A 23,671-nucleotide genomic window follows, 5' to 3' on the forward strand; every position below is an offset into this window, starting at 1 on the left:
AATCTCTTGGATAGTTTTTTTTTTTAAATTGTAAAGTTCCTGTTTCCAGGCAGAGAAAGAAACTTAAAGACATTAGAGGATCTGAATTCATGAGGTTGATAAAGCAAATATCACCCATTGAAAACACTCAGACCTTTTATAAATACAAGAATGGGGCTGGCCACCAATGGCCCCAGGCGGAGCAAGCAGCGCTGAAACCAGGTCATGTACCATGAGTGTTTAAAGCCCTTAAGTGTGTAAAAAAGTGAAAAGTAAATCACCCTGTTCATTACAAGCCAGAGTTTCCCACCTTTAGCTCTTCCTAAGGAAAAATGGACAAGTGTGTATGACTGCAGTGAAAACAATGACTAGATCACGAATTATTTTTTTAAACCCAGAAAGCAATATAGGAATAGAAGAGGAGGAAATCATGATAGTACCCACCTTTCACAAAGAGAGTAGAATTTCAAGCCATTAGACATTTCAAGAACAGTACCTTGAGTTATTGCCAGTCAGGCTTACAGAGCCATCTCTTGAGTTCATCAATGTACCTGCAGCATTGGTAATAAATACTTACTCTCAGTGATTTTCAATTTCTTTGAAGTGCACAGTAGGGAGCTTTTTCTGTATTAAAAATAGTGTTTTACAGTAGTAACAAACAGGATGTTTGAAATGTAACAGGCAAGCAGTAACTGTGCCACAATAACACTTTTAAAGCAAGATGGCAAGATTAGTAGTTTCCTGTACCTCGGTCATCACATTTCCCCCAACCACAGCCGTGACAGATACGTAATACATTCTATATATTACTACCACTAATAGAAAATAAAGGCCATGTGCTTTCAAATGATGCTTTGTAAAAAGCACCATCACCTTCAAAGGATTTCTTGACAAACTTCCCTGTCAGCATCCCTCCCTGCTCCTGATACCTCCTGCGTGCTCTGTGGCACCTGGTACACCAATTCATCCGGGCCACTCGGACCCGGCTTCCCACCTTTTGGGGTATCGTACTGGGCCTGGGCTGAGGAGCAGCTGTCAGTCCTGGAGAGAAGAGTGTTGTATGTTCCCACTAAAGGGGGAGGTTGACTTCCTGTAGCTTTGAAAGTGGACGTTGAGGGCAGACCAACTGAAGCTGTGGGGTGCCCCGATATATCCATGAAGATTGGGGTTGCATACTCAGGCCCAGTAATTGGGAGTGGTTCAGCATAGGCATGATATACTTCTTGCACTGGGGAGTTGTAAGGGTCTAGATCAGCATAGCCAGTTTCTTTTCCTTCTTCTGGTTTAAAGGTAGACCTCTGATGAAGTGTGCCAACAATTCCTCCCACTAGCGGCTGTGCGTACTCTGTGAATGTCACAAAACAAACAAACAGAAGAGTTACCTCGTTAACACAGGGATTGTACAATTTAGGGTGGCAGCTGCAGGCTTCCACCAAAAGCAAACACTTCTTTATGACACTTCTGTCGCGATCACCACAGACTTATGGATTTCCCTGTAAGAACCAACTTCAAAAATTAAAGATGTTAACTTGTATCTCACAGTAATAAATTAACATCCCAGAAAGCCTCATTCATGTAATTTTGCACAAAGTGTTTATGTCCTTCAGATTTATAGACAGTCTTTAATTGGAAAAGAAAATTTCCATCATTAGAATATTAATTTTAGAATATAATTTCAGAGATTGTTTTTTCTTTTCAAATATGAGGAAATGTTTAAAATAAATGCGACCTAGGTTAATAGAATAAATACTGTAAGGCTTGCTATGTCTTTCCTGCTCTTCTTTTAACACCCTCATACCCCCAATAAAACTAAACAAAACTCCAGGTAAATCAACAAAAACTGCCCAGAGTTTTTAGAAACGAATATCCCAATTTTATCGATAGAACATCTGAGGCAAGGAAATGGTTCTCAAGGTCATCTGTTTAAAAAGCGGTTCTACCTTTGGAAAAGAGCTCATCTCTCACATGAAAAAGATAGAAAAGATACTGTAAACCTCAAAGCACTTTACAGGAAACTGCAGTTTCTCCCTCTACCTTGTGGCTGATGGCTGCCATGGAGTTACCTGCAGAGTCAGTTTGCAGCATTGTGGTGACTTCTCTTGGACTCAAGTGATTAACTTCACTGCTGCTATAGCGAACTGGGCTTTCCTCGTGTTCCACTGATTTGGCAGGGAGAAACTGCTTCACTCCTTTCCACCAACCTTCATTGTGATTGTAAGCAAAAGAGACCAATTAAATAAAAACCTGTTTGAAACGGTAACAGAGATAACAGAGAGAAATCCGTTCCATGTAAGTCATTTCCATAACAAATGTCTATACAAACCAGCCTTTATGTTCAAGCTTTCCTAATGGTAAATACACATGTAATGTAAAATTTACCATCCTAACCACTTTTAAGTGTATAGTTCAGTGGTATTAAATACATTCACACTGTTGTGCAACCATCCCCACCATCCATCACTGTAACTCTTTTTATCTTGTACAACTGAAACTCTATACATATGACACAGTAGGTCCCTGGTCTCCCCTTCCATTCTACTTTCTGTCTTGATGATTTTGACTACTCTAAGAACCTCAGGAGTGGAATCATACAGTGTTTGTCTTTTTGGGACTGGTTTATTTCACTTAGCATAATGTCTTCAAGGTTCATCCATGTTGTAGCATATTGCAGAATTTCCTTTTCAAGGCTGAATAATATTTCAATGTATGTATATTATCACGTTACATATCCATTCATAGGTCGATGGACACATGGGCTGCTTCCACATTTTAACTGTTAGGAATAACACTGCCATGAATACGGGTACACAAATACCTCTTAAAGACCCCGCTTTTAATTATTTTGGGTTTATAACCAGAAGTGGAATTGCTGGATCATATGGTAATTCTATTTTTAATTTTTTGAAATTAAAAATTTTACAGCAGCTGTAACATGTTACATTCTCACGAATGGTGCACAAGGGTTCCAATTTCTCCACATCTTCACCAACACGTCTCGTTATTTTTGATAGGTGCCATCCTAATGGGTGTGAGGTGGTATCTCATTGTAGTTTTGATTTTCACGTCCCTAAAGATTAGTGATACTGAGCATCTTTTCATGTGCTTATTGGCCATTTGTATATATTCTTTGAAAAAATATCTATTCCTTTGCCCATTTTTTGAAATCGAGTTGTTTTTTGGCTTTGAGTTTTAAAAGTTCCTTACATATTCTGGATATTAATCCCTCATTAGATATGATTTGTGAATATTTTCTCCCATTCTGTCGGTTGTCTTTTTACTCTGTAGATAGTCTTTTGATATACAAAATTTAAAATTTTTCATGAAGTCCAATTTGTCTATTTTTTCTTTTGTTATCTGAGCATATGGTGTCATGTCAAAGAAATCGCTGTCAGGGCCAGCTGATTGGCGCGTTGGTTAAGAACTGGCTTGGGACGCCAGAGGGCCCCGGTTCGGATCCCACATATGAGGGCCAGTGACACTGCCCTCTACAGCTAAGATGCTGAACAACAGCTCAACCTGGAGCTGGGCTGCCGTGAGTCACCAGCAACGGCGTAGGCTGCAGCCCCTGCTGCAGTGGGTTGCCATGGGCTACCGTGTGTAACCAGCAGCCAGAGTGAGGGACCAGCAGCCGCCATGAGCAGCCATCCAGAAGCCGTCGACTGATCTGCCTCGCCTAGGAAGAGCGCAATGATGGTGCCAACTTGGACCAGTGAAGCGATGTCCTCCACAACTAGACTGAAGAACAAAACAACAGCAACTTGTCTGTTCCCCTTCCCCCAATTCCCCAGCACTGTTCCCATCCCCCAATTCCCCAATTAAAATCTTAAAAAAAAAAAAAAAGAAAAAAGAAATCGCTGCCAAATCCAATGTCGTGAAGCTTTTGTCCCATGTTTTTTGTAAGAGTTTTACTGTTTTAGGTCTTACATTTTGGTCTTAAATCCATTTTGAGTTAATTTTTGTATATGGTGTTAGGTTAAGTAAGGTCCAACTTCATTCTTTTGCATGTGAATATCCAGTTTTCCCATCACCATTTGTTGAAAAGACTGACTTTTCCTCAATAAATGTCTTGACACCCTCGTCAAAAAATCACGTATGAAGGCTTATTTCTGGGTTCTCTATTCTATTCCATTGGTCTATATGTCTGTCTTTATGCCAATACCACACTGTTTTGATTACTGTAGCTTTGTAGGAATTTTTGAAATTAGGAAGTGTGAGTCTTCCAGTTTTGGTTTTTTGACACTGTTTTGGCTCTTTGGTGTCCTTGAAATTCCATATGACTTTTAGGATGGATTTTTCCATTTCTGCAAAAAATTCACTGGGATTTTGATAGGGATTCCTATTAAATCTGTAGATTGCTTTGGGTATTATTGACATGTTAACAATATTAAGTCTTCCAATCCCTGAACAAAGGATGTAGTTCCATTTATGTCTTTTATAATTTCTTTTAGCAATGTTTTATGGTTTTCATTGTTTAAGTCTTTTAGTTTCTTGGTTAAGCTAATTCCTAAGCATTTTACTTTTTTTGATGCTATTGTAAATGGAATTATTTTTGTAATTTCCTTTTCAGTATTGATTGTTCGTGTATAGAAATGCAACAGATTTTTATGTGTTGGCTTTGTATTCTGCTACTTTGCTGAATTCATTTATTAGTTCTAACATTGTTTTTGCGAAATCTTTAAGGTTTAGTTCTTCTTCAAATGTTTGGTGCAATTTACCAGTGAGCCATCATGTCTAGGACTTTTCTCTGTTGGGAGATTTTTGATTATTGATTCAATCTCTTTACTAGTTATAGGTCTATTCAGTTTTTTTTCATTTATTCATGATTTAGTGTTGATAGGTTTTGTGTTTCTAAGAATTTGTACATTTCATCTAGATTATCCAATTTTTGAGTGTGTAATTGTTCATAGTATTGTAATTCGTTTTATTTCTGTAGAATTGGTAGTAATGTCCCCAATTTCATTTCTGATTTTAGTAATTTGAATCTTCTCTCCTCTTTTCTTGATTTATCTAGCTAAAGGTTTGTCCATTTTGTTGATCTTTCTGAAGAACTGACATTTGGTTTGCTTGATTTTCTTTATTGTTTTCCTATTCTCTGTTTTGTTTATCTCTGCTCTAATCTTTTTTATTTCCCTCCATGGTAGCTTTGGGTTTCTTTTGTTCTTCCTTTTCTAGTTCCTTAAGTTGTTCAAGATTATTTTTTGCTTCAATAGAATATCCAGTGCAAAGCAGAACATGGTAGAAATATGTATCAAAAGCATATAAAGAGGCAGATCGCTGCTATTCTGGTGCAACCAGATATAGTTTGTCTGTTGCAGGGGTGGTTTTTAATAAATTTTTCTGAAAATATACTTTCTAAGATACACCTTGGGGGGCTAGCAGCACCCTAGGTGATTAGCTCCCACCACTGCTCTTTTCTACCCTGGTCACAGGGGTGAGCTCTTTTGGCTCCTAACAGTTGTTCCAGGGAGACTGGGAAGTGAGGGAGCCACAGGGGCCTCTGGTGTCACTTGCAGCAATCTGCCACCTGCCACTGCCACACAGAGGAGGACTATTTAGAAGATGACAACTCATCATGGTAGGCCGCATGGACTCCTAAACTGCTGAGTCTACTTGGTAAATATGCCAAGCAGAGTGACAAACCACACTGTCACCAGCACCACAATCCTTTGCTTATTACACAGTATTCACACAGGCCTCAAAGCAAGCTGGCCTCCTCAAGAGAAACAGATACATGGGACAAACCAGACAAGTTTTCCAGAAAAAAAAAATTTGCTTTCTGTTCCATTACTTATTGACTAGAACAATTTTACAGAAGAGTAAAAATGATCAGAACAGGAGGAATGCCATTTTTCTAACAGTGCTGGGAGTTTAAGTGAGACTAAAAACAATTTTCCTCTTTCACTACTGCCACCTGGAGGGGAAGGACTTCACTGATGGAAAGAGATGCAAAGTCGTGAGTTACCTGCCCGGTCCCAGTAAGGTAAATCATAGGTGCCTTCAGTTTTTTTCTTTCTGGAAAAATACAGGAAGAAAAAGTTAGCAAATAAAGTGACTTCACTTGTAAGATAGCTCTGACATTGCAGTATAAACACTGAAGTTAATAATTAGTCAAGAGTACACATTTCCACTTGCTGATTTCATTTAACTTTGTCGGGACGCATAAATTCTGGACTCAATAAAAATTAAACTGTCTCCTGAGACAGTTATCTTGTTACCCAACTATTTCAAAAGAAACAAAGGAATAAAACAGGCTCAGTGTATAGATAAAAAGACTGATTCAAATTAAAGACCCAGCCCTGACATGTGGGTTTTATGGAGCAATCATGTTAGGTCTGATTTGGTTTTAAATACAAATTCTGCAAATCAACCAATTCACAAAGTTCATAGAACAACACCCAAAATCCCCATTTTCTTTGGCATTGTTATTTTTTCCAGCTTCCTGCTTCTCTTCTACAGCCCTTTAAAGTTTCGAGTGTCATATACCCTTAATTGCATAGACTGAGTTCCCCCAACCATGCCAGGATAAGTCAACTACATCACTAACATTGACAAACAGCAGACAGAAGAAAACGGGCTTCTCCAGGCCTGGGAGGTGAGAGCCATGTGCACAACCTAGAAGAGTCTCCCTAGTCTGTCCCCCGCAATTCTGACACGTCCTTCCAGGAGAAATCTCCCTTCCCTCCATTAAGAATTACTATCTACCAAGAGTTTTTTTACAAAGAAAAATTCAAGCAAATGAAAGGACCTTTTCTGATTCAAGCACATACATCTAATTAAACTGGATGCTTTGCAAGCTAAACAGAAAGCAGAAATTATTCTAGTGCCTAAACGAGGACAAGACGGTTATGTGATTTGCTCACGATCATAAATGTGGCTTTCTCAAAGAGCCCAAGCTCTGCGCTTTTCCTACTTGGATACACTCTTCTCCAGTATTAGACTGTTTTATTATTCATATTAAAAACTTTCTCATTTTAGAGTCTGGCTGTATTTAAAATGCAATTATTTTTCATTATTTTAAAGTAAAGTATAATGTAAAATTTGTGGAAGAGAGAGTAGGTACTGAAGCTGTTAAAAACTAGAATGTAAAAGAAATAATAAAATGCTGTTTTAACAATTAATTACTTTTCTCCTTGATAATCCTCTAATTACCATAAGACTTCAAAATAAAATTAATAATCTTTTCTAAACAGAAGTTAGATGCTCTATGAAAGATGTGTACTATGAAAGATTTTCTATAATCTTAAGTGACAGAGCTTCAGGTTATTTGTTACATGTACGGTGCGTGGAACGGTGCATGGCATGGGTTAAGGATTCACTAAGTTGCAGCTGCTTTTTTAATTATTTTCCTCACAATTTTCCACAGCCCTTTAATGGCATCTCCTCCTTTCCTCCTTGTCACGAAGTTCACTGTCAGCAATTTCAGCTGCCATGCTCAGAAGTAACCTCAATCCTGCAGCTCAGGCCTTTTGTCCTGAACATACATGTATTCCATCTGCCTCCTGGGAGTCTGCATGTCTGAGGGTTCCTTAAACACCACCCCAAACTGAGGTCCAAGCTGGCTTCCTGCCTCCCTCTCAACAACTGTACTCCCCAGTCCTCAGCCCACACCCCTGTGCTTTAACCGCAGTGGATGAGGCTATACTGGCTGACCGGATGTTCAGAGGCAGCCATGGTGAACAGCACAGGCCCTGCAGCCAGGTTGCAAGCTCCGCCCTATGGGCACTGGCCCGGTGACCTCGGGCAAGTTATGTAAGCTATCTCACTTTCTCCTTCTGTAAAAGGGGATTTATAACAGTACATTTTTCACAGGTTGTTTTCAGGATTAAGTTAGTTAAAGCAGGTAAGGCATGTAGAGTAACACCTACAATCAGCATTTAGCGTTTTTGTAAAAATTGGCTGTGGCTGCTGTTCTCATCGTTATATTGTTGCCGTCCAGTTCTCTGGAAGCGCTGTGAACTTTCTTTCCTGGACTTCCCTAAGCCTTTCTTCCTCCTCTTTTCCCTACTGCCCTCATATAACTTGTCAGGTCTCGGCTCAGACAGCCTCCCCAACACCATGAGTCTGGAATGCACTGGGATCCAGGTTGGTAGCATGGCCGACAGTTTTCTGTGCTGTACTTCCTTCTGTTGTGTGAGCTCTGAGGTTCATCCCTGGACTCCCAGCCAGCACGCGGCTCAACACTTGGCACAGGGAGGAGCTCAGAGATTTGGTGAATGGCTGAACAAAAGAAGCCATTCTCTCGCTCCACCTAACCTCTCCCTCCTGCTCTGTTACCTCAGCTCATGACATCTGTACTGGTCCAACTGCACCGGCCGGAACTTCAGATCATCCTAGATCCCTCCTGCTTCTTCCGGTGACAGCTAGTCATGCACCCCATTGACGCCTCTGGGACACCTCTCCCCCGCCATCTCTCTCCCCTTCCTAGACTCGCTGTGCTACATTCCTGCACGGCCTTGGTAGTTTCCTAATTCATCTCGCTGCCTCCTCTACTCTCTCTCCTCTTCAGTCCACCCTTTAAAACTCCTGCCACTGTCTTTCTATACACATCTGACTAGTACTACTCATGTGCCTAACACTCTTCAATGGTTTCCCCGTCTGTAGGATGAAATCCAAATTTCTCTCTCCCAGAAAGCCCTCCTTGATCCTGGCCCAGGCGCTTTTCTACGATGAATTCTCAGTGCTCTCCCATGCCAAGCCCACACGAGGTGACTCACTATTTTGCGCACAGCCCACATCTCTGTGCCTTCGCTCAAGCAATTCCCTCAGTCTAGGCCGTTCCCTACCTTCCACTATCTAGCCAAATCCAACTTTTTTGGTAAAACATGCTAACCATGAAACATGCATTACTCTTTCTTGAAGAAAAGTTTTCAGGTAATGCTCATGGTTCTTGCATATGTGTTCCCTAATATTTCATAAATAACTTATCAGACTATATTATAGTTTCTTATTTTGTGAGAGTCAACCCTGCTAAACACCTTGGAGATAGGAATTGTGTTTCATTCTTTCAGTATTCATTACTAAGCACCTCTTATGTGTCAGACACTGTTCTTATTAATGTGTATAGTCCAGTGTACACTGCAGAATTGGATACAATCAAGGTGCTCAGTAGCTGACTGTATAACTGAACATATTTATTTATTATGGGAATAAAGGAGAAGCATATGTATTTTTATTTTAATGACTATCTTCCCTCTCCCTCTCAAAAAGATGACTTGTAGTTCATTTTCTATATTTAGTTTCTATTTCACATTTGGAAACATCCCCTCTAGGACCAATTAAGCAAACTCGTTATGTACTAACCTGTTTCTCCAATGCCAAGCGCATACTAAGACGAGGATGAGAGTGGTGAGGACCATGACTAGCACAGGGACAAGGACTGCGGCCAAGGCTATATCTGAAATAAACCAAAGGCAGAAATTAGGAAGGGAAAGAGTCAAGATTAACCACATCAGCATTCAAAGGTTTCTATGTCAAAAAATACCATAAACAGTATTTATGAAATGAGACTGGACATGAGTTGAGAACTGTAGAAGCTTTCATGGATACATGGAAGTTTGTCTCACTATTTGCTCTACCTTTGTATTATGTTTAAAATTTTTCATAGTAACTTTTTAAATCACCAAGACAATGACCGAAAGATAAATGGTAAGTTGAGAAAACATATTTTCTGCATATGTGATAAAGGGTTACTAAAATACAGGATACAGAAGTAAAAAACAAATAATAGAAAAATTGGCAAGATGAATACATAAAAAAACAACAAGTGACCATGCAACATGTTAGCTAGTAATCCGAAAAACAGAAGTTAAAACAAGAATAAAATGCTATTTCTGCTTATCAAGTTGGACAGTATTTAAAAAACCTAATTCTTGAAGAGGATACTAGGAAATAGGTATTTTTATGGGACTATAAATTGATCCTTTCTGTATCATTTCGGGCCAACAAATATAAAATCCGATACTTGGTGATTCCATATCTAGAGTTTATTATTAGGAAAAATTAACATGACATTCAAAGATGTATCTTTAAAGAGGCCTGCTTCTATATCTGCAGAAGAGTGAAAATCTAGAAATCATCCAAGTGCCCAACAATGAAAGGGAATAAGTACATCACAGTATCTTCCTTATAGTAAAATATTACCCAGCAAATGGAAATGATGTTGCAACATGATGGCACAATGTTTATAGATACAGGAAGGTAACAATGGAGTATTAAGTGTAGACAGCCACTGTGTATCAACAGGGCAGAAACCTGCACAATGCAGGAGCCTGCAGGAAGTAGGTCATTCAATCCCCTTATCTCACTTCAGAGATAAAGAATCCTGGACCGAGGTAATAGTCTGCCAAGGGACTCTCGGTTCTTCCTTCATCTGTCAATGCCCTCCTGGCCATAATGATGATAGATAATAGTAGCAACTGCTGATATGTACTGGGGGCAAAGGGCCGGACACTGTGCCAGGCCTGACCAGGAACAGCTTATTTACTCCTTATAACTGAACAGAGAGAAAGAGGCTGACAATACAGGAGAGGGAGAGAATGAGCAATAACTTGAGGCCTCTGAGGAGCTAGTGCTAGATGGATGGGAACTAGGGCACTGGTGAGGTGATCAGCCTGGGCAGTACAAGGAACCCCCCTTTTTTACTGCAGTGGACAGAGGGTACAGATGAGTTTGTAGTTTCCACAAAAAGGAGTTTCCTTCTCATAGTTTCTATTTTCTTTGTAAAGTTGAAGGGGTAGCTGAGAGTGAGTGACGATCTCGGGGTCAAGGGTTTAACATGGAGAAATGACTATTGAGAACAGACAGGACAGCCAAGCAGGGAAGCAGAGATGATGCTGAGGGCCCCACTGAGGGGCGAGCTGGAAGTTACAGCTGCACAAATCTGACCATAACATGCTTTTCTCCAGCATCACTCGCAGCCTGGAGGTAAAAATGGAGAAAGGAGAAGTGCATAAAACAGAAATCATGACTCAGGCTAGAAAGCACTAAGAATTCAGAGAAGTAAATGTGCTTTTTAATCCCTAAAATTTGTGAAACTGGAGAGAGAACAGTCAAGTTCAGAAGGACACGGTTTGATTTAATCAGAGGCTTTAAAACATCTGCTTAGGTTTGAAAAATAATAAAAAGTCTATCTATCACTGTCCCAGAGAAAGGGAGACAAGTTCTTCAATTAAAAAGACTTGGTCATTCTTTGTTATTCTTTTTGAGTTTACCGGGATCCTAGTTCTGGGAGAAAAATGCTTTAAGGACACTTTTAGTTTTGAGATTTTTAAGATTCTATAACCAGATTTTAAGATAAGCAATGCTTTCAAATGACTGGTCTTCCATCCAGGCATGTGGTCTGGGATTCTGCCTAAACACATGCCTTCTGCAAATGGGTAAGAGGCTCTCTCTGTGAATGCTGAGATCTCTTGGCCCTGAGAACTCTTGCTTCTTTCTAGGTTTTCCTGCAGCCTGAGAAATAAATTGGTCTGTTTGGAAATACTTTAGAAAATAGGAAAGAAACTGACACGTGGAAAGCTGGAGCAAGTTATCTGAATCCAGGCAAATTTTCAGAAAATGAGAATGATTCCAGTTCTATGTGGCACAAGTCACTCTAAATGAATTGCTTTCTCTTCTTCTCGCTCTTGAAAATGAGTATGCTTTATTTACCTGCCAACACTGAGACTAATTCCTCTAGGATGCTGACACTTTTTTGCCTGTATCCCACTGAAATTGTTTTTCAACAACTAATGAATCAAAGAAATATTATGTTTTATATATGTTAATACCTTATTTATCACTAATAACAAAATTTGAAAGTAAATTCTATGAATATATTATACTTACAATCTGAAAAATTATAATCATAAACATTTTTAAAGAGACCAAAGTTTTTTTATGAATATGTTAACGCAGAGTATTTTTTTTCTAAGTATTAATTTTCACCAAAGCTTCTGTCTTTTTTTTTCCCCTCTTCTCTTTTTGTCGCCAAGTTCCCTATCCAGCAAATTAATATATAATCAGGAAAAAAAGACTTGTTTCCTGCTATGGTTTTAGTTATTTCTAGAAATTTTTCTAGGTATGACATTCCATGTGTTTAGCTGTAGAGACAAAAACCGTAAGAGGGGGCCTAGTATACAGCAGCCATCTCTAAATATTTAAAGAACAATTCTACATGACACCAGAGAATAGAACTTAGAGCAATGCTTTTTTTTCCTAAGGAAGGGAATTAATTTTTTTGCTATACTTAAAACAATACAACATACAGGAAAAGAAACTGAGTGTTTAAAAGCTACAAATGTTACTGAAAACTTAAGTTGAAAACAAAATAAAACACTACTACATAACAGGTGTGAATGTTTGGGTTTGCCTACCTTTGGTTACATTTGGAGTTACAGTAGTGTTTTTGATATCAGGAGTGGCAGTTGTTTGTTCTGTCTGTGCAGGAAATTCATTGCTACTGCGAGGTTGTAGTGGTTGAATAAATTTTGGGGCACGACCTTGAAAAAAGTTTTAAAAACTCTTTATTCTTTTATGTACATCAACTTGATTAAAATAAAGTTAATTCAGAATGCTTTCAATATATTTATGGAAAGTTATACCATAAATCCAGGGAATATCAAATTCTCACATTTAAAGGAGGCATACCTTTGGCTATTTTTGGAGGGGCTGTAGTGTTTTTGAGGTCATTGCTGTTCCGAGGGGGTGGGGGTTGAGTAAATTTTGGAGGACGACCTTGAAAAATCGTTTAGAAAAATTTACACATTTCGTTTATAAAAACCATTGTTAAAAATAGTAATTTTAAACGCTTTAACATTTCCTAAAATACTTAATTCTGCACTGTAATTTTAAATCTCAGAAAGAAATATGTCAGAAGGCTAAATATACTCTGCATTTAATGCACAAATATATTAAGATGTCTCAGTTTTTAAATAATTACATTGTCTGAGAGTCATCTTCTCAGGAAGGAGAAAAATGGGGAGGCAGATGATGCTGAACTCTAAAGCTATAAAGTGTTATCACAATTTGATATACCACTCAATTCATTTAATAAATATTTATGAGGGCCCACTATGTGCCAGGCACTGAGGTAGTTCTTAAGGATACAACAAAAACCAAAATATTAAAATATTATATAATATTGGAGGAAGTTATTTCCACTTCTAATTTATTCAAAGTAAAAGTCACTTAGACCAAGGTTACTATTATAATAATCAGTGCTTATATGATACAAATATTATATTACATGAGACCTGACTACAAATTATAAGATTGAGACTAGATTTGAAAAGCAGTCTCATTACATCATCTCATCAACAATGTTCTCTCTCCTACTTATAGTTTTGGAAACTATTTTGATAGCTAACTTTTTAATAAGATAACTATTTCTTTTTAAAAATCCCTTTAAGAAGGTATTATAATTAGAGATTAAACACTCACACTATTATTAATTACAGTCTCTGAAAACAGCGCTTTGGATTTTTAATTAATCCAGAAAAATAATATGTCTTAAACATACTGTTGCTTTACCTTTAGAAACAGACTGACATCCAAGCAGTTCCACTTTCATGGCAATTTTGTGCTGCCATTCGGTAGGATTCACTCTAATAAAACGTGCAACAATTGGTGGCAAAAAGTTATTACGCACATCCTGGTGATAATCTTTGTTTCCTTGAAATATCTTTAAAAAACAACAAAAAAATTGGTACTTTACATCAACAGAGGCCAGGGCTAAATTGCTCCACTGAAACATGTTTTTGGTTTTTTTTTGCTCTGGGCCTTAAAATGAGATCTGCAAAGTATGACAATAAGAATTAATGTTTAAGAAAATAAACTCGTCACAATTAGGAAAACTACTGACATACCACACATTCTTCATTAAAAATTTATAAAAGGAAAATATGGAATATAAAAATTATTTTAAGATGATATAAACACAGCAAGAATTCCAACTTGGGAATCTGGGAAGATTTGTCTCAATTGCAATCAGACAGTATATTGTATTAATAAATTAGTAACTAGTCCTGTGGATGTACCAACTATTTAAATATGCTAATTTTACTTTCAAAGTAAAACATAATTGAACATAGGAGGTCTTAGAGGAAATGCTTTACAGTGTGGGTTTCATAATTTTTCTCCCGATAAGCAGACTGAAAGTGAACATACACTAACAAACACATAACAGATATATACCTCCACCTACTGGATAAACTGCATAAACCCAGTTCCCGTATTCTGTTTTCTTGCTCTTCGAGCCAGAAAAGTGACACTGTTCTCTAATTTAATGATCACAACTAAACAGCAACAAATTCATTATATGAATAATTACTAGGTAAAAATATGATTTCGAGTGACTATGTCATTCCTTAGACTGTTTCAAGCAAATAATGATAGTACCTTACACTGGAACAGCTCTTAAATCTTTACAAAGCATTTTCATATAATTAACTTGGATGCTTTTCATGACACCCCTATGAAATAGGCAGAACCCAGAAAACTGCAGCTTATCGAGTGTAAGTGGACTGCACGGCCAGTCATTGGTAGAGCAGTGATTGGAATCTGTGTCTTCTGACTTATGTATAGGGCTCTACTGAGCAAAAATGAGCCCTCCCTCCCGTTCCTGCAGACCACATCACCTCGGTAGGTTCTAAAGACCATTAATAAATGAACACCTGCCAACAATCAAAGTGGTTTGTTTTTTATCAGTTAAGGTAAGAGCAAGTAAATGTTTAATTCTTTAATCAATTTCCAAATATTACAGTTACTTTCTTCCTAGCTGATTCACATGGCATTAGATTATAAACTTTTAAGACGTGTTAGTATCCTTCATTTTCTAAGAGGTTTACTTGAAGTTACAATAATCTCCACACTAATATGCTTTCATTATTTCCTCAGATATTACTCTGAAATAAAATAAAAGCAATTATCTACAGTCTATTATATTAGTGGAACAGGAATAATAAATAAACATCATTTTAGGACATGAAAACTATCCCTGAGATCTTATTCCATACTGCTTTCTCATTTTTATAAAAAGCTCAAAGGAGTTAAGATTTTTATAAAAACTAAGTAAAAAGATTTGCTATATTTAACCTATAAACATTTATTGTGAACCCCTATGCATAGGGAGGTTGGCAAGGTGTCATGAGAGTAAAATGGAAGCCAAGGTTCCCACTTCTCGAGGAACTTAAATTTTACTGAACGTCACCACACACAAATATGACATACTATAAAAGCAATATATTATGAAAACAAGTTGTATATACATTCCCATTTTCTGAAAACAAAACCAAAAGCTGTCTTAATCTGTATGTGCGTGCTTACACGTGTGCATGCTTAGAAAGGGTGTGAAAATGAATATGTCAATTATCCTTGAGTTGGAGGTAGAGAAGGGAGCAGATGGACTAATGCAAGTGAGGCAAAAGATTGTTATTTCATATAATTCCATGCAAGGACTTCCACTTCTATCCGTGATAGACTAACAGGAACTGGATTTACCCTTTTGCCATAAACCTTTGAAAAACAGGATAAAATACATGAAACAATGGTTTTTCAAACACTGGGTAACAGGCAACATAAGATAATAGTCCCTGAGAAAAGGGAAACAGATGAGATGAGTCTTTCTATTGCCCCAATATTGCCTGGAGAGAGTCTGGTGGTCGCATTGAATTGAAGAGCTACAGCTCAGAGCTGGAGAGGCCAAGGTAGCTAGAATACAGTACAGGAGAGAAGAGAACTGCAGAAAGACTTCTAGGATCTGCAGGGAGTTTCCCCCTAAATCTTCACCTGCATGTAAAGAAACTATATATGGATGGGAAAAGAACCACCAGAAAGGAGCCAGTAGAACAATTCTTAGAGCTAGCCAGGGCTGGAAACAGCTCACCCTGCCAACAGCTAGAGTGGAAAAACCTCACAATACATAAGATGTTGGGTTGAGTACTTAGAACAATATTGTCTCAGGAGCAGAGAAAAATTAGAACAAAAGGCTGCTCAAGTCCTGCCTAAGAAAGCTAAAATGTAAGCCTTGAAAAGACAATGATTTTCAAGTAAACTGTGTCCCAGAATGAAGCTCAAAAATATTTAAAGGAATAATAATAAAAAATGAAATCCAGCACCAAACAAGTAAAGTTTACAATGTCTGACAACCAATTAAAAAATTACCAGGCATGTAATATGACACATAATGTATCAATCAATATAAAAAGATCCAGATATGACACATCGATAAAGGCATTAGACGAGTTATTATACACTCCATCTGATTCACAGGTAAAGAAAAGCATGAGCATGTTAAGAAGAGACATAAAAGAAATTTTAAAAGCCCCAAACTGAAAAATCTAGAGGTAAAGAAAATACAATATTGGAGATAAAAATATACAATATAGGATTAATAGAAGATTAGACATTTTAGAAGAATAGATTAGTGAACTTGAAGACAAACAACAGAAATTTCCCAAACAAGAACACATGGAAAAATAAAAATAAAACAGAGCATCAATGAACTGTTAGACATACCAAGAGTCATAATATTAACGTAATTAGAACTGAAGAGACGACATATTTGAAGAAAAAAAAAAGGCCTACAATTTTCTAAATTCGATACACATTATAACCCACAGATCCAAGAAGCTCAAAGAAGTCTGAGCAAAAGAAACATAAAGACAACTACACAAAGCTACACAAAGCACATCATAATCAAATTGCTTAAGAAAAATGAGATAAAGAAAATCTTAAAAGTAGCCAAGGGAAAAAATATTACATATTAAGGAATAACAAGAACGACAGCAGAATTCTCGCTGAAAACAATGCAAACCAGAAACAATGTACCAGCATATTTAAAGTACTGAAACAAAGAGCTGTCAACCTAGAATTCTAAACCCAGTGAATTTATCTTTCAAATAAAACAACGAAGTTTTTTTCAGAAATATAATTCAATGTTGTGAGATGTTTTTATAATATAAGCATGGATAATCTTATAATTTCAAAAAATTAGCAATATTCCATAAATATAATTTATACAAATACATGTGGATGTGCTAAATGTAAAAAGTAGTCAAGTTTGGGGGCATTAAACAGAAGTAAGATAGATATGGAGGCAACATGGTTATTTGCTTCAATGGGTGGGTAGAGGCTCACCAAAGATGAAGTTCATGTGAAACCAAGTAGAAGAGAGGAAAGAAGGCTTTGAATAACACCAGAGGAGTTTAGATCCACATGAAAGATTATAGGGAGCCCCTGCAGTTTTTTGAACAGAGAGATAAGTGGTAATTGAAGATATATTAGCAAATCTTATATATGATAGAGAACTGATAGTATCCCATAATTGAAACAAAACTCATAGGGAAGTTTCATTGAAAATATGTGCTCATAATTTCAACTCTATTGTAGATGACAGGAATCTACTTTCCTTGGGGACAGGGACTCTTCCAGTTACACGATCCTTCTGGTGGATCAAGAGCCAGGAGCCCAGGCGAAAGCGATAAACATCTAGATGAGAGTCACCTTTGCCTACTCTGAACCCCTTATCATCTGATCTGGTAAATTTCAGCACTGTCATGCTTTGCTAACTAAAACAACAATTTCGTAAGGACCACAGAAGTTAAGGAAATTCTTCAGGTATGGAAATGCAGATGTTTTCAAAGAAAGTTGGTGAGGTCATGTGGAAATGACCTTTCAAGTCTATAACATCCTATAGCTTGATACACTTTTGCCTTTAGCTCTTCTGTCCCCCTTGCCTACAGTATACACATCAGGGAACAAATTAGGCTCTCCATTCTGTGGATTGATAAGATTTTTAAAGGTAAAAAATTACAAGTTCCTTTTTATAATTTCTTAATCAAGTATCTGAAAATTGAGTTAAAAATGTAGTGGTGGGGGGGAGAAGTTAAAAATGTAATGGAAAAAAAAAATCATCAAAAGGGGACCTAGAACCACTGAGAATTTCCTAACCATGATTAGAAGGGTAAGGGCAATAGCTAACACTATCTACAATAACCAGAAGAGGGCAGAGTAAGACCAAAGGCTATCTAACTTTTTGTATAGCACACACGAGAGCTTCTGTGACTTTTGGCAAAGGCTCATTTTAAAAACTGCTTTTAAAAATACCTTGTTAATCATTTTACCTTATCCTGCTCCACACCAGGCTCTCTGTACACAGTCCATCTCCGTCCATCATCACTGTATAGAATTCTGTAGGCCGACACATAGTAATTATGTTCCACCATGGTGGAGCCAGTAGTTACGATGCCTGGGGGATGGAGAGTTGCTTTCATTAGCGCACATGGTCTGATACTTGAAGTCTATTCACCGTTGAAACATAAACATCTAACATGCACTGCTCAAACCTTTGAGCATGACACATTACCCATGACACATTACCATATCTAAGTGCAAGGTTTCATTATAATAGAAACTAAATCCTTGGCTTTGTTCCCTTGTAGAGATAGGAAGAATTATGTGCAGGCATAAGGAAAAGACCATTTTGTTTTAGCAGGTTGTGTTCATATCATCGTAAAATATATTTCACTTAGCAAGTAAGTAAGAATGATTTCCTGGGAACAGACAGGTTAAAGATGGTTATGGGTATTATTTTCAATACCAAAGCAAAATAAATCTTTAACAAAACCAATCCCAAACAATTATTCTGACCATTTGCTAAGTTGCTCTAAATAATTAAATTGATACTCAGCACATGTGGAATATTATTTATAACACTTAAAGCTGACTCCTTGAACATAAATTTCTCTTAATAACTATAAGAGATGGTTGTTTCAGACGTCTCAAGATCACTTTACTAAAACATTAAAAGAATTTATTGCAATGAAAAAGAAAAGCTAATAAGAATCAAAAACCAACTCCTCTCCTCTATCATGTTTTTTCATAAAACCATCTTCAGTAATATTAACACCAGTAAAGAAAACTTAAAAACACATAATTAAATTTGCAGTGACTTAATTTTCTATAAAAATCTTAGATGTCACTAGGTTTCCAAATAAAATCAGTATTATAAATTGCTTTAGAAAATTGTGTCTCTGGACCTGTTATCTTCTTTTCCTTATTCAGATCTATTTGTAACCACTGATATTCATCGGTGGCAAAAGCAGCCCAAGGAGGTCCCAGTTTCTTCAGCCTGGCCTTTTCGGGTTTCCAACTGTTCTCTTGCCCTGTGTGGTCAGTCCACTCCAGCACAGATGATGCTGTTATCTGAGGATCAGCAATCACACCGGATTCCATCCCCAGTGTTCCATAACAACCTGACACAAAAAAGAAAAAAAAAACTTTTGTTTCCAGATATAAATTCAAAATCTACAGAAACTTGAAAAACGCAAACTTTCTATTGTACCTTTAATTTCAATGCACTATGCTAATACACTAATAAATTTCAGAACTAGGCAAGAGTTTCTTGGGTCTATGTCTTCATGTCTTGTCAGAAAATGTACATATTTATTCACAAGCCGTAACTACTAGTTTAATGGAGATACATGAGCCTCTCCCTGGACACACCCCCAGGTCAGCGGGTAACTTCCCATCCCCCTCACCTCCTTCAGGTGTTTGCAGAGATGTCACGTCTGCCCTACCCCACTCCTCCACTGCCTATTCTTCCTTGCTTTATTATTCTACGTCTTTTATGATAAACACTACATTACAAACAATAATTGACTTATTCACTGTTTACTGTCAATCTCTCACTACCAGGATGTAAGCTACAGGAAAGCAGAATTTTGTTTATTCTGCCCACTATTTTTTTCTGAGCACCAGAACAGTAGTACCTGACAAACAAAAGAAGGCGCTCAATAAATATTTTCAGTCGAATTAATTACTTCTTCAGACAAGTTCCCAAATCACCTTTTCTAAGAAACTTTTCTTGCTTACATTACACGTTTCCCCACTAATTATAAACCTTCAATTTATTTCATTCATTATATTAAATACTCATCTTATTTTAGCAAATGAGAAAGTGCAAAAAACAGCAATTAGCACAATGCCTGACATATAGTGTTCAAAATATTTTAGCTACTATACAAATTATAATGTTATGAAATCCACAAAAGGCTTACCACTTGTCTTAAATGTAAAAAGGCTTGTAGACAAGTGTCCCCTGAAAGAGAGAAAGGTGTTTTTGGTGACACTCACATAACACATGACTTCTCCCTATGTCTTGGTAAAACAATTTCTTTTGTTTTTATTTTACTATATAAAGAACTAAGACTATTCTCTGGCTATGTATTAGACAACTGATATTGTTCATAGCAAAAAATGTCTCATTTTTAAGCAGAACTTCTGAAACAGCATAAACAACTTCCTCTACAAGTATCTAGCTCCAACTTTCACATATGATTATGCAAATGTGTCCACATAACCTTTAATATATATTTATGCTCTTTCTTTTTCATGAAGTAAATTGACTCCTAAGACTTTTCTGTGACTTTGACTTCTGGTGAGGGCACACGGAAAAGTGTTTAATTCTCAGACACGGAGGCTCCAGTTCCCTGGGTAAACAGAAGGAAAGCTGGCTCCTCCTAAGAGAGGTAGCCGTTTGTTACAGGAAATCAACATGCCTAAGAACAAGTTTCAGTGAGGCAGCCCTGCATTTGGATTTCAAAGTAACAAACAGGATAGGTGCACTGGGGAGAATGGAGGGGTGGGACAAGTGACTAGGTCACCACACCGCAAGTCAGAAGACTTGAAGGAACTCGGAGGGATAAAATCATCAGTGTATCTCCTGCCTTTAACACAACACTCAAACCACTGTCAGGGGATGCAACCTCTCCTTTTTTTTTTTTTTTATATGAAAAATAACTCATGAAAAAATGTCTTTCTAAAGGCAGAACAGGGGAAAAGAATGAAAGGGCCTGCATAAAAGCATCTAGAAGAAACCAAAAGAAGGAAAGGTAGCTGACTCTGTACGTAGGTGGGCAAATGACAGCTCATGAATGGCCGGTTTTGCATGGCCAGTGAGCCAAGAATGGTTTTTAAATGGTTAAGGAGTTGTAAATAAAACAAAAAAGAGTAAGTGACAGAGACACGTAGCCCCTAACAGCCTAAAATACTTGCTAGTTGGTCCTTTCCTGGGAACGTTCGCCGACTCCTGCTTCCTGTTGCCCTGGGTGTGAATCATGCTACCATGTTCTGAATGAAAGCTGGCCTAGAACCTCTGAAGAAAAGCTGGTTTCAATTAGGCTTAGTACTGTAGTCTGTAGGACTGAGCATCTCTAAGAGGCAAGATTTACAAAAATAGACTGGGAGTATTGCATTTGTACTGATAGTATTTGCAGAATGTATTTTCATGGTATCTACGACATTGTATTCAATTTTGTAAGATAATAGAATGTTGTAGATACCATGAAAATACATTCTGCAAATACTTTCTTGGGATGAGAAAGGGATTCATAACAATACTACCTTTGATTTATGTCAAAATCTAATTTACATTCAAAGTATTTCAATTATCCTCAGTTCATCCTGGTCACATGGGCTGTAAGGGACACAATAGTTATGCCTTCAGAACTTAAAAATGAAGGATTTGGCTTCTAGACTCTTATGCCAGGCTTTTTCTACACTTAGAAAAGAAGAAACAAACAATTCACGCTTTCAAATGACTACCTTTTTGATGAAAAACAAGCCAAGGGAGTACAACCTTGCCTGTCCTCTTCAATGCTCTCAGGCACTGAGCACACACAAGTGTGAGGGCTTCCTGCCTGAAGGGCATTTCATGAACACCACTGCCTGTGATATTACTGAGGCCTTATGAGTCCCTATTCTGCCCTGCCCGGCACGCTTATTATAAACTACATATATACTTACACTACAGATGTGACGTTGTTAGCCAAAGAACTTTCATAGTACGGAATACCTTTACTAATCACAACGCTGATTTGGCCGCCCAAAATGTTTGACACCACTCCTGCATGCACTCCAGCCATGCACAGTGGCGAAGACTTGAGGAAGGGAAAAAGAGAAGATTTGTTTTTTATTTTCTTTCAATAATTCATAAATAAGACACACTTCTTCAAGAAATTAGTTGATCTGGGCAGTTTTCCCAAAAAACATGGGTGGGACAGAGTACTGATGCCATAAACACAGAACAAATTTTTATAAGAAACAGAATAAAACATTACATATTACTGAAAATAAGTAATTCCCAGAAAAAAAAATCAAAACAAAGACATACAACAGGTACACATCTACCTCTTCTGCTGCAAGTTTCAAAAAATGCAGTGCCACAACTTTAACGTAAGTCTGCATCCAACTTACATCTCTATATCCATGAGGGATTGTTCCAGATATCTCAGCAAAAGGAAGCAGACAACCAGCTGGGCAGTACTTACTGTGAAATAAAAGCAAGTTAAAGGATATAGAGTGCTGTACTTTTGGGGGGAAAAGACCAAAAACCCATCACATACCCGTTTTTCAGTTCAGTGTAAATACCATAACCTCACCCTCCTGAGAGAACCAGCATTTCTAAAAAGCCCTTTCAGACTTTCTTCTGTCCATCCGTACACATCTTTACCTACATATTTACAAAAATCACCTCGTATTCTACATACTGCTTTGATTATTTGACTTCATAATGAATACAGGCATATTTCTACTGTAAGATATAATCATATTTAATAGCTACGTGATATTCTATTTTGTGGATAAACCATAACTTACTTTACCAACTCTATATTGATGAAATTTAAGTTGATCTAAAAAACGTTTTTGGCATTCATTCTTCTATTCACTCACTCACTCACTCAATCATCCACCCACTCAACACACTTACTTGAATGTCTATTATGCTGGGCTGTGCTAGGCACAGGGTTCACAAAGGGCAACCAAAGAAATATGGCCCCTGCCCTCACTAAGTTACATTCCAGTGTTGGGGGAAGACACTAAACTGATACTTACACAAATAATCAGACTATGATTCTGCTATGAAGAAAAGGGATTCTATGACATGACTGGGAGGAATCTAGCTTAATAAAACGAATGCAAACATTCTGTAAACCTACTATGTGCCAGGCAGCATTCTAGTGCTTTAGGTAATCCACAAAAGAACCCTATGTGGTAGGTGCTATCATTGTCCTCATTGTACAGATGAGAAAATCAAGGAATTGTGTGCCTGGGTCACATGACTGGTTAAGTGTCAGTTGCGCTCCAGAGTCTGTGCTCATAGGCAGGGCTCTGCACTGCCTCGGTCAGGGGATGGGGCTCTGAGGAAGCAAAGCTTCTGTAGAGAGCTAAGGGCTGTCACTGCAGCAAGTGGAGGGACGTGCACCCCAGCTGGAAGGAACAGCATGCCCATGAGGCGGGATGACCTGTGTGTGTGTAACTGAGGATGTCCAGTGCAGGTAGGGTGCAGTGAACAAAGCTAAGGTTAGATTGAGAGAAGGCTGAAGAAGTGGGCGGGGCCAGATCATGCAGAGGCCTTGTGGGCGAGGGTGAGGGATCTGGAATCGGTTCCCAAATAAAAACAGAAAGTCAGTAAAGGATTTTGACAGTGTACATACATAATCCAGTTCATAGTTTTAAAAAAGAGTACTGTGGGGGGCCGGCCGAGTGGCGCGATGGTTAAGAACTCGCTTGGGATGCCAGAGGGCCCCGGTTCGGATCCCACATATGAGGGCCAGCTCAACCTGGAGAACAAAACGACAGCAACTTGTCTGTTCCCCTTCCCCTAATTCCCCAGTACTGTTCCCATCCCCCCAATTACCCAATTAAAAAAAAA

At 37.8% G+C, this 23,671-nt stretch overlaps 1 protein-coding gene across 1 annotated transcript in view; it reads right to left on the reverse strand.

Moving 5' to 3' along the window:
* Positions 1-6: 6 nt before the first annotated feature.
* The window catches only part of DCBLD2 (discoidin, CUB and LCCL domain containing 2), a 102,289-nt gene continuing 78,624 nt past the window's right edge, over positions 7-23,671 (reverse strand). The window contains exons 5-16 of the mRNA XM_019633267.1: positions 22,213-22,285; positions 21,763-21,896; positions 20,016-20,056; positions 18,996-19,211; positions 18,081-18,205; positions 13,489-13,639; positions 12,607-12,693; positions 12,333-12,458; positions 9,280-9,373; positions 5,942-5,991; positions 2,043-2,180; positions 7-1,324 (exon numbers count right to left, since the gene is read on the reverse strand). Of these exons, the coding sequence (XP_019488812.1) occupies positions 855-1,324; positions 2,043-2,180; positions 5,942-5,991; positions 9,280-9,373; positions 12,333-12,458; positions 12,607-12,693; positions 13,489-13,639; positions 18,081-18,205; positions 18,996-19,211; positions 20,016-20,056; positions 21,763-21,896; positions 22,213-22,285 (1,705 nt within the window). The 3' untranslated portion in view covers positions 7-854. The remainder of the gene's footprint in view (positions 1,325-2,042; positions 2,181-5,941; positions 5,992-9,279; positions 9,374-12,332; positions 12,459-12,606; positions 12,694-13,488; positions 13,640-18,080; positions 18,206-18,995; positions 19,212-20,015; positions 20,057-21,762; positions 21,897-22,212; positions 22,286-23,671) is intronic.

The sequence above is a fragment of the Hipposideros armiger genome, unplaced genomic scaffold (genome assembly GCF_001890085.2).
Source record: "Hipposideros armiger isolate ML-2016 unplaced genomic scaffold, ASM189008v1 scaffold_1268, whole genome shotgun sequence".
Lineage (NCBI taxonomy): Eukaryota > Metazoa > Chordata > Mammalia > Chiroptera > Hipposideridae > Hipposideros > Hipposideros armiger.